The sequence below is a fragment of the Tetranychus urticae genome, chromosome 1 (assembly GCF_039701765.1).
Source record: "Tetranychus urticae isolate SD_2017Ah chromosome 1, NJAU_TeUrti_SD_1.0, whole genome shotgun sequence".
Lineage (NCBI taxonomy): Eukaryota > Metazoa > Arthropoda > Arachnida > Trombidiformes > Tetranychidae > Tetranychus > Tetranychus urticae.
The window spans coordinates 29,710,824-29,722,518 of NC_142958.1; the positions used below are offsets into that span (position 1 = coordinate 29,710,824).

The following is an 11,695-nucleotide window of genomic DNA, read 5'->3' on the forward strand; positions in this document are numbered from 1 at the left end:
ACTTCGATTTTTAGTTAAACCGATCGCATTCTGTGAATATAAGAGTGAAAGTGCTCAAACCTATTATTTGTGGACAAAATTTGTTTGTACACATCATGCATTAAATACTTTTTGCAATTTATGAACAGCTTTCTTGATTTTGGACATTGTTTTTAAAACTTTGAGCCTCGATATTTCAAAAATGGCATCACATACAACCATTATTCTTTCATCAATTTAATCCTTTACTAATCAATAATCCAATTCAATTAAATAAATTTCCAAGAACGCACTCGGGTCATGATATTTGGGTTGTAAATGTACGAGCAACAACTTATTCAACAAACAAAACTCATCTTAACCTATTTCTTGGTAAATGAATCAATTTTCTGGTTGCACTTGCAACCGTTATGCAAAAAGTAATGCCGAAAGCTCCAACATTTGGGTAAAGAGTTGAAACTTGGTGGGTTTGTAGAGACATAAAAACTAAATCCATTAATACTATTAGACAATTCATCCGATGGACAGTTCTCTAGAAAATTGAGGTTAAAGTTGAATCTTCGATTGCGTTTTGTGCAGCTATGGAGCCAGATTTTTTGATGATACTCATTTCACTGAAGTAACTTTCGATGGCCAATTAGTAAATGCACTTATTTTGTGAAATAAAGTTTTCTATTTCTTGTAAAACAGATCAATTCGATTGTCAGTTAAATCGACCGAATTCTATGACCGTAAGTGTTAGATAGCTGAAACTTATTATTCATGGATAAAAATTGTCGACTATCATCCTGACTCAAACAGTTTCTTCAATTTAACGGTTGTTCGCTTGATTTCGGCCATTGACCTAAAAACTTTAAACCTCGATATTACGAGAATGGTAACAGATATATTCATCATTCTTGGATCAATCATAAGATTTTGTTATGGGCTATGAGATAATATGACTTAAAACCAAAGAAAATCGGACATTGAATAACTAACATCCTTCTAACTCATAAGATTTTTGTTTGAACAACCATTTAGCTTTATAAGATTTGCATTTAAATTTTTGAGTAAAGATTTAAGTTTAAAGTTGTGACTTTGTAGAGTTTGTAGAGACATGCAATCTGCATGCATAGGTGCTATTAAAACACCGATACAAATATAATGAGCCAAATGCGCTCTTGGAAATTTATTTGATCGGATTGGATTAATAGCTAGTAAAGAATCAAATCGGTGGGAGAATGATGATTGTAAGTGATGCCATTTTCGAAATATTGAGGCTCAAAGTCAAGGCATGGAAAAGTGAATTTGATGCATAATGTAAACCAACAATTTTTACGGGAAAATATTAAGTTTCAGCTCTTTAACTGAATGCGATCGGTTTAGCTAAAAATCGAAGTGATCGGTTTTACAGAAAATAGAAAACTTTATTTCTGAAAATAAGTGCCTTTTCTGGTTGCCCATTAAAAGTGCCATCAGATATATGAGTTTCATGAAAAGGTCTGATTCCATAAGCGAACAAAAGGTGATCGAAGTTTCAATTTTGTGCTCCATTTTCTAGAAAACTGTTGGTTCAAGAAATTTTTTAATAGCACCTATGGACGCAGTTTTCATTTCTGTACAAACTTGAAAACTTGAATCTAAACTCCAAAGAAATTCATTACTTCCCGTTTTTGCCCATTTGTGTCTGTCTTTAGCAATCGTACTAATTGTGTCTTTTTAGCAACAACCCTTCGTTTCAACTTCAATTTAAACACTCAAACTGTTATTCTTGATTAACCAACATGCTTTTTAAGCTTTGTATAACGGCTCATGGTTGAATAACTGAAACTGATTTTGGTTTAAATACATTAATACAATGTTAAAATTTGAATGAGCTAAAATTTAATCGAACTCTTAACTCGACAGAAAGTTTCTTGTCCAAAGACAAGTCCAGAGCTAAAGGATATTCCAGGAGATCCCTGAAAACAAGCAGTCCCCAATCTTCAAACGTGTGACTGTGATATTGATCATGACTCATGATTCATGAGACTGTTTCGAAAGAATGTTTCAAATTTAAATTAATCGATCATTTGCTAATGGATTAACTTGAATGGAAGTCAATTGCATTGAACAATTGTATTGATCGGAATGTGGTAAAAGAAAGTCCCAGGTCTCGTTACATGTATTGTGGCCTCATTGAATCTCTTGATCTATTATTTATTATCTTGACTTTGAAAGTGTAAACAAGTTAATAACTTTGTTTGGTTTGAAAGCTCTCATGATAAGTTCATTGACTTGCTTATTATCACTCGTCCTTGTAACGATTATAATGTTTTACCTTGAATGAAAGTGCAATGTATCTACATATCGTGATAATCCTTTACTTTCACCGAGAAAATTGTTCAGTCTAGATTGTGTTATGAAACAAGCACTTCTTTTTGTCAAGTTCAATGAACGCATTTCTATGCAATAATAAATAAATTATTAGTCTGATATAAAAGTGAAACTCGACTTTTATTGACGTCAATAACTGATTTGAAACTAAGTCAAACCTCTAATCGAAACCTTGCTCACCCAAAAGGTACAAAAGTATTTAAATGAACCGGAGACTCGAGTAGTCGCAACTTGATCGTTGCTTCTCTCACTTAATTAAAGTTTGATTATTATTAGTGAAAATCTAATTACAACTACAATTTAATTACCACAATGTATTCTGAATGGACTGTAAAAGCTAAATCAATCTGTCAAAGTCTTCTAAGCGGTCCATGGAAAAATTTGTCACTGGATGAAATCACTGTTGACCCAATAACAACTGGAAGATCAAACCGTTTGTTCATCTGTTCCCGTCCATTGGTAACCTCTTTAAATGGCCCAAAACCTTCAAAAAGCCATGAAGAGTCAATTTTTGAACAATTGAAAGACGAATATGGAGATGTTAAAGTGGTCGTTCGATTCTATGGCAGCGATTATACGGGAGAAGGAAATCGATATAAGTGTGTAACCGATGAAGAAGAACTTGAAATCTTGGCCATTCTTTCCTCAAAAGGTCTTAGTCCTCGTGTCTTAGTCCCGTTTACTGGTGGAAGAATCGATGAATATGTTGAATCAATCATTTTACCTCCAAATCGGTTGAGTCAACCCACTAACCTTATGATTGTTGCGCCCAAAATAGCTCAATATCATAGCTTACAATTTCGGTGTCAACGAGATCACGATCTCGTACAAATTTATCGGGACAATACTGAGAAAGCTTGTGAAAAGTTGGAAACTTTTGATGAATCTATTTTTGCTGGTTGTTCGGACAATTCATTAGAGCTATTCAGAAAGGTTAAGACTTTCATTACCCAAAAGCTGGGATTTCGTATACTATCAAAGATGATTTCAACGCAACACAAGAGGGTTTTTAGTCACATGGACCTTATCAACTCCAATCTTTTATTTCCTCATCCTCATTTGCCGCACAATCCGGATGATTTGATGATAATTGATGTGGAAAACAGTCAAAATCAATTTCGAGGGATCGATTTGGGTAAATTTTTCTGTGAACTTTATCTTGCTGATGAAACGAAAAAATTTTCTTCATTCTATGATTCTGATATTCATATTTTCGTTGATTGCTATTTGAATCAATGGTTCAAAATTGCTAGTCAATTCAATGGCATTGATCCCGAAATCGATAACCATGAACATTTATTTCTTGAGATGCAACTTGGAATCTTGATGGCTTTGACTTTTGTCATACCCTGGAATGTATTGCATCCAAACTTTGACAGTCTCGACATGCTACAAAATTCAGTTTCACGGATTGATCTGTACACTCATTTTTGTGAACGATGGTCACAAATTTTGTAAAAGGCTAAAGCTTTAATGGAAGCTAAACCTTTTTTAATAAATGTTTGTGTCTCGAAAAGCTGTAAACATAATGAAATAGAAGGAATCAGAATGCTTAATTTTATATTTTATTTTAATTAATTTAGTATAAAAGATTTAATTGTTCGATCAAAAACAGGAATAATTTATATTAATGCAGGGGAATAGACGATGAGTTATCGTGATTTCCATCGAGTTATCTTATTCACTTGCCCCAGTGATACATATAAAAGCTTCAATGTTCAATGCCATTGAGTTGAATAACCTTATAATAGCAAATATAATCATGATTAAAGTATCAATTTTTCCATGATTATTCATCATGTGATGCTAAGTGGATGACTCTGTTATGAGATGACAACAGCGAGTGAAATTTGCTTATTTATCTTCTATGCTTTTCAATGAACAATTCAATGATTACTTGCTCATTTTTATTATTCAACCTCGTTTCAAGGTTTAGAGTAAGTATTGTAATACAACTGGATGATTATGTTATTTCATTATGTTAGCCTTGGAATTTCATGAGAGTTTTATGATCGATGATGATCGATCTTTAAATCTTAACCAGTTCATGTTATTCACCCATCAGTCGATATACAAGCATGTTAGAGGATCAAAAATAAGAGTTTGAATGTCCATAGATGCTACTAAAAAATTTCATGGACCATTAGTTTTCTAGAAAATGGAGCACGAAATTGAAACTTCGATCACCTTTTGTTCGCTTATGGAAGCAGACTTTTTCATGAAACTCATTTCTCTATTGACATTTTTAATGAACAACCAGAAAAGGTGTTTATTTTCAGAAATAAAGTTTTCTATTTTCTGTGAAACAGGTTACTTCGATTTTTAGTTGAACCGATCGCATTCTTTGGCTGTAAGAGTGAAAGAGCTCAAACTTATCATTTGTGGACAAAATTTGTTTGTATACATCATGCATCAAATACTTTTTTCAATTTATGAACAGTTTTCTTGATTTTGGACATTGTTTTTAAAACTTTGAGCCTCGATATTTCAAAAATGGCATCACATACAACCATTATTCTTTCATCAATTTAATCCTTTACTAATCAATAATCCAATTCAATTAAATAAATTTCCAAGAACGCACTCGGGTCATGATATTTGGGTTGTAAATGTACGAGCAACAACTTATTCAACAAACAAAACTCATCTTAACCTATTTCTTGGTAAATGAATCAATTTTCTGGTTGCACTTGCAACCGTTATGCAAAAAGTAATGCCAAAAGCTCCAACATTTGGGTAAAGAGTTGAAACTTGGTGGGTTTGTAGAGACATAAAAACTAAATCCATTAATACTATTAGACAATTCATCCGATGGACAGTTCTCTAGAAAATTGAGGTCAAAGTTAAAACTTCGATCGCGTTTTGTGCAGCCATGGAGCCAGATTTTTTAATGATACTCATTTTCTCTGATGTAAGTTTCGATGACCAATTAATAAATCCACTTATTTTGTGAAATGAAGTTTTCTTTTTTTTGTAAAACAGATCACTTCGATTGTCAGTTAAACGAACCGAATTCTGTGACCGTAAGTGTTAGATAGCTGAAACTTATTATTGGTAGATAAAAATTGTCGGCACAAATCAGGACGCAATCACTTTTTTTAATTTATCGATAGTTCTCTTGATTTCGGCCATTTTCTTACAAACTTTTAACCTCGATATTTCAAGAATGGTATCAGCTATCCTCATCATTCTTTGGTCAATCATTAGATTTTGTGATGGGCTATGACATAGTTAAACTTAAAACCAAAGAAAATCTGACATTTAATAATTAATATCCTTCTAGCTCATAAGATTTTTGTTTTAATAACCTTTCAGTTGCATAAGATTAACATTAAAATTTTCAAGTTAGGACTTTGTGGGGTTTGTAGAAGCATAAAATCTGCGTCCATAGGTGCTTTTAAAAAATCTCACCCATCAAAATTTTCCAATTTCCATTTTTAATTAAACCAATTCTATCTCATAATTTGGGATATTCATTAGTTGCCACAACTTGAAGCTTAGTATTCTAAATTAAACATTCCAAATTCTACATTGTTGTTAATTAAAATGAACTGGATAATTGTAATGAAATAAAACGAATCTTTTTTATTTGAAAAAATTACAATTATAATTTATAACTTAAAACGATTCTTAAAAAGCTAAATCATGCCACGACCGGCAAAAAGTGCTCGTACAACCAAAGACAGAGCCCGAGCAATTGGATTCCCAAAAAAGTCACCTTCATTGGAATCTACTTCTTCAATTGGTCCACCCGGTCGACCCGGTCGACGTGATATACCATTTGAGCCACCAGCCTTTGGACCAAATTTATTTGATTGTTGTGCCACATTGATTTACTGTCCACGACACAATAACTTTGGTTTAACCAGGATTGGTGAAGGAAAAGGAATGTGGTTACCTTATGTACCTCTTAGACCTTCAGATGGTTGGTATGCCGCTTGTGTTTCCCGTTTAAAGCAAGTGCTTTCAACCGGTACAGGACCGAAGCAATATCTTTCCTTCTCCCAACCAGAATTGATACATATTTTTCGCCTTCAAGTTCCAGACTTTTGCCAATTCGTTACTAGAGTTACTTTCTTATCTCAATTGACTCATGAAGAAAAAAGTTCAGGCAATTGTTGCCAACCAAACAAGACTCTACATTGGTTTTCAGCTGATGATGTTATCAATCAAAATGTTGCTGATCTTTGGGGTCCAGAACCTTGCGTTTTTGGTGAAGCTTTCCTTCACAATGCCATTGAAAAAGGAGCTTATACTGAATACACGATGAGAGATGCTATGCGTTACATGACACGAGATCCACCAAAAACGTTTCAAGATGAAATGTTGAAATCAGCCAATTTTGCGGACAAAGATATCAATCGACTTTACTCTGAATTCATTCAACACTGTTATCCCTCACAGTACATGGTCTTCCCTTCATTTGTTGATTACATGTCTCGTATTGGTTGGCCAGCTGCTGATCGAGACTTGGAAAATGTTTACCGTGCTTTTGGCTTCAACCACATGTCCTATTTATCTTTTCACGAGTTTCTTCTCGGTCTTGCAGCAATGGACAAGCAAACCCATCATGGAGGTCACCCAGGAGAGTTGAGATGTGGTTATATCTTTCGTTATTATGATACCAACAATGATGGAGTTTTGGATAATATTGAAATGGCCAGAATGATTTATGATATTTTACGTTTGAAAAACAAACCCCATGATGATGACTCGGTGGAAAAGGAAATGGTTAAAAATTATCAGGCCTTGGGTGTTAACCTAAATGATCCATCACCTGTTGTCACTGACACTCAACTATTACGAGCCATTGGTACCATGTCTTTCCGAGGAACATCAGCTCTATTTCGTGCTCCATTCCCAATCTTGACAACCATTTCAGCGAAACGCTGTTACGAGTCTCTCACTCATATACAAGGAGTTGGTGGTGAACAAGAGCTTAAAGTTTGCAGAAGACTCAAAGGCATTTGTTCGAATTGTAAAAACAAAAAATTCACAATTGCTGTCCATTGTGCTCGAGTAGCTCCAGAAGGAAATATTGTTGAGGTACAAGAGGTTTTACCCGAAGAAATTGCCCAAACACCCAAAGATCGACGAGCAATGTCATTGATTGCATTTAGTGTTGAAAATGTGGCCAACCGAATGATTGAATGGCTTCGTGATTACTCTGAAGTTGCCAATTTGGGTAATTTTAAACGATCTTTTGGTACCAGACGTAAACCAGGAGAGAAACAGAAAGCTGGAAATTATTGGATTACCAGTGATAGAACAGCTTTGGCCAATGCGATAATTAAACTGTGTGCTGACATGGAAAATATCTTTAAACGAGAAGCTAGATGTATTAAAATTAATAGTCCTGTATATGTTCTTGGTGATACTCATGGTAATTTGAGAGATATCATGATTTATGAAAGAATCCTTTGGAGAAAAGCTCCCAACTGTGTATCTGCTAGTTACCTATTTCTTGGTGATTTTGTTGATCGAGGTGAATATGGATTGGAATGTATTCTTTACCTTTTCTCTTGTAAAATATTGTCACCTGAAAAATTTTGGCTTATCCGTGGTAACCATGAACTACGATCCATCCAAGCAGTGTTTACCTTTCAACGTGAATGTGCCGATAAATTTGGGAAAAACTTGGGCAACTCCATTTGGGATGCTATTAATCGAGCCTTTGACGTGATGCCTATATGTGCAGTTGTTGATGAATCCATTTTCTGTGCTCATGGTGGAATACCTACTTCGGTCACTAAAATTGAGGATCTTCAAAACATACCCACTCCACTGGCTGAACCCGAGTCACAGTCACCGCCTGCTTGGGAAATACTTTGGAATGATCCAGTGTCTGGAAATGAATTTGATGAATATGCGGACATGTTGCGGTTACAATCAGGATCCAATGCATTCAACAGTTTACAAGGGTTTTTACCCAACACTAAGCGAGGAACAGCTTACTATTTTAATGAAGAGGCTGTTAATAAGTTTCTTCAAGTCAACGGTTTAACTCACATTATTAGAGCTCATGAGGTTATTCCAGCTGGTTATCGATTTCACATGGGTGGTAAAGTAATAACTATCTTTTCTTCATCACACTATTGTGGTGGAATGAACGAATCAGCTTGTGTTTTTATTGAAGCAGAAAAGTTGAGGATATTACGTTTAGATACAAGCTGTTGAGATTAAAATTGAATTTTATTTAGTCCTCCTTGTTTAACATTAAATATGTATTTTCTTAGTAAACTTTCAAGTTAATTACTTTATTGTAATTATTAATAATGATTAACAAAATCATAATTTGAATTATTTTCTTATAAAATTGTCACCAAATAGGTAAGAGTTCATGATAGATATCTTTAGTTAATGAAAACTCGAATTGCATGATCGATCGTTGGAAACTGATAAGGTCTGGAAATGTTAATTACTAAATAAAATATAAGTTATTAGTTGATTATAACTAATCAAATCAACTTTCTAAAGTTTGCTAACGGTCAATTTAAAGCGATTAATCGCTTAAACAATCGATAGGTATCGATTATCTCGATATTATCGTACATTTTAATATAGTATTTTAAATATTAATCGTGCTGTCCAAGTTTTACTAAATTGCGTATTATGTTTGCTGTGAAATTGTTAACACATAGAAAAGTTTTCTCATCATTTAGTCTTCGCTTCGCTCAGGCTAATTATGTATAATGGTGCGTTTGAAGTAGAACCTGATGCTTCTGGCTTTTGTGAATCACCTGATGCTAATGAAACACATGATATACCCGATATAAATGAGTTACCACCTTCAGTTCCCTCCTGTTATATCATAAACCAGGCTTATCAAAATGAACTTGAAATTTTTAAAGAGGATCTGGAAAGGAAGCTGATCGAGAATAGAGCTTTGCAAGAGAAACTTTATAATGAAGAACCAGCCATCAGTGATGTTGCCCATCCAAATTCAGCACTCAAATTCTTAGTACCCTATTTTCGTGACAGAAAAGGTTTCAAACCTGAGGATAACGATGATACAAAAAGTAGGAAACTTTCGGGTGCCATAAATTTTTTCTATAGACGCAAGAAAAAACCATGGAATGATCAAGATATAAATAATTTGAGGTCAGCTGTTGAAAGCTGTGTTCGCAGAAAAACTTTGGAACCTTACACTAGGAAACAAGATTCTTTACTTGCTGAAATAGATGTAAGTATTTTCTGGTTAAATTCTGAATATTATTAAACTAAACTAATGCATTCGTTATTTTTATGACTTTGATTTTGATACTTTTAGCAATTAGAAGCCATTGGAGCTGATCAAGATACATTGGAAGAAAAAATTGAAAAACTGGAAAATGTTAGAAATGAAATTAACGAAATCTCTGAATTACCAGTAACGTTTTTTTATCCGCCTCCAGATAAAAGTGATGATATTGACTGGTTATGGGTTTCAAGCCAGTGTTCAGCGCTATATAATGAATTCGATTGTGAAATTAAATGGTCAAATTATTTACACCCTGAAATAAATCATGAGAAATGGACTTCAGAAGAAGAAAGTAAACTGAAACAACTCTGTAAAAAGATACATACCGATTGGGATATGGTTGCTGTGAATTTAGGAACAAAAAGAACTGCATGGGAATGTTTTGAAAAGTATCAATCCCACTTCAATGAGAGGATCGTACGATCTGGGCAATTCACTTATGAAGAGAACTGTTTATTGAAAAAGTTAGTGGATAGACTTTCAATTGGAGATTACATACCTTGGCATCAAGTTGCATATTTTATGACACAACGTTCACTAGCACAGATAAAGCATTTCTGGAATAAAATAAATTGTAGTAGAAGAGGAGCAAAATGGAATGAACTGGAAGATAAAGTTTTGCTAGCTGCTGTTGAAAAACATGGAACTCGTAATTGGAAGCACGTAGCTTATTTCATCCCAGGAAGAAGCAATAGACAATGTAGAGAACGGTACATGATGCGATTAGGAATAAAAGATCGTAAACTTGCTGATTGGACTTTTAACGAAGACTGTAAATTAATTCAAATTGCTCCTAATTTAAAGTTTCGATGGATTGAAATGATGGCGCATATACTTAAAAGAAATGCCCGCCAAATAGCGGCACGATATGATACTCTTGAAAGATGTCGAATCGCCAATGATTTACGTTATTATAAAGATTTACAAGATTTGGTGCCGCGTAAAAAATCATCAAAAAGTAATAATTTTATCATTCCTGAGTTGCAACTAGAGGAAGGTCAAACTATCGACGATTTTTTGCGTTCCGGTAAAAAAGAATTGGAAATAAATCTGAAGAATAGTAATTATCGACCAAAAATTAGTAGACTTGGAAATGGAGGGAGACCGAAAAGGGCTGAAAGGGATGAGATTGTTGAACAAGAACTTGTCCACCGATTTAGTTTTTATTCTCTCATTGGTAAACTCAACCCTCAAGTCAAAAGATTGGGTATGCAAAAGATTAAATTGTCTGATCAATTATATGAATTTGTTTTTTAACTTTTTTATTGTTATCTTTTTTTATTTACAGATCGTGCTAGTCAAGAAGCAATTGTGCTGGATGTTTTAAATTCATTATTACAAGATTATTTTTCTGGCAAATTACCTGAAGAACCTCATCTTTTGGTACAAATTGTATCTGCTGTACTCAAAAAACAAGTGATTGGATTAAACCCTGATAAACTTGGTTATTGTCCACCAATTTTCCCGCCCAACCTGGTTACAACAAATTCTTACCAGTGCCTTTTATTTATGAAGCAACATTTAATAAAACAATTAGAGGGAAAAACCATTGATACTAGTCAGCACGAGTGGCACCCAAATTATCGTGCACTTTTAGGCTTTCTCGTTTCTGTTTATTATTGGCCTTGCTTTCTTTCAACTCAACCACCAGAATCAACTCAACCTCCCAAAAATCAACTGGATAATATGCAGCTATTATCTGAGCTTTCAACAATTTCATCAAATTCATCAACTTCATCAACATCATCAGCATCATTCTCATCAACGAAAAAACATTCTAAACGAAGGAAAAAATCTCAATCACCAAATATAGATTATCTTAATGAAGCAAGAGAGAAACAACGATATATATTTGCACTTTATCAAGGATATCTCGAATCCAAAGCGAGACAAGAAGTTAACCCACAATCTAATGCAATTTAAATTGTATGTTTTTATACCAAATTATGTTATATAAGAGTTAAATAAATAATGAAAGATATTGAAAAAGATTAAATTTGCAATTTGTCATTTGCATTAATCAAAATCTAAATTGCAAAATGTACATTTCTTATGCATACAATTGTCTATTGTCTGTACCCTTTTACTTTATAGTTTATATTATATTTATGATAAACA

At 33.8% G+C, this 11,695-nt stretch overlaps 3 protein-coding genes across 3 annotated transcripts; all 3 read left to right on the top strand.

Annotated features, from left to right (window-relative positions):
* The first annotated feature begins 2,649 nt into the window (after positions 1–2,649).
* Positions 2,650–3,795, top strand: LOC107361522 (choline/ethanolamine kinase-like). Its single transcript, XM_015928360.1, has one exon. It carries the CDS (start codon positions 2,650–2,652, stop codon positions 3,793–3,795), a length of 1,146 nt encoding a protein of 381 aa, XP_015783846.1.
* Positions 3,796–5,810: 2,015 nt separating this feature from the next.
* On the top strand, positions 5,811–8,628 carry LOC107362126 (uncharacterized). The gene has a single exon (XM_015929137.3). It carries the CDS (start codon positions 5,983–5,985, stop codon positions 8,512–8,514), a length of 2,532 nt encoding a protein of 843 aa, XP_015784623.1. The 5' UTR covers positions 5,811–5,982; the 3' UTR covers positions 8,515–8,628.
* Positions 8,629–8,920: 292 nt separating this feature from the next.
* Positions 8,921–11,573, top strand: Pbp95 (proximal sequence element A Pbp95). Its single transcript, XM_015929110.3, has 3 exons — positions 8,921–9,520; positions 9,608–10,784; positions 10,866–11,573. Exons 1-3 carry the CDS (start codon positions 9,023–9,025, stop codon positions 11,498–11,500), a joined length of 2,310 nt encoding a protein of 769 aa, XP_015784596.1. The 5' UTR covers positions 8,921–9,022; the 3' UTR covers positions 11,501–11,573.
* Positions 11,574–11,695: the final 122 nt, after the last annotated feature.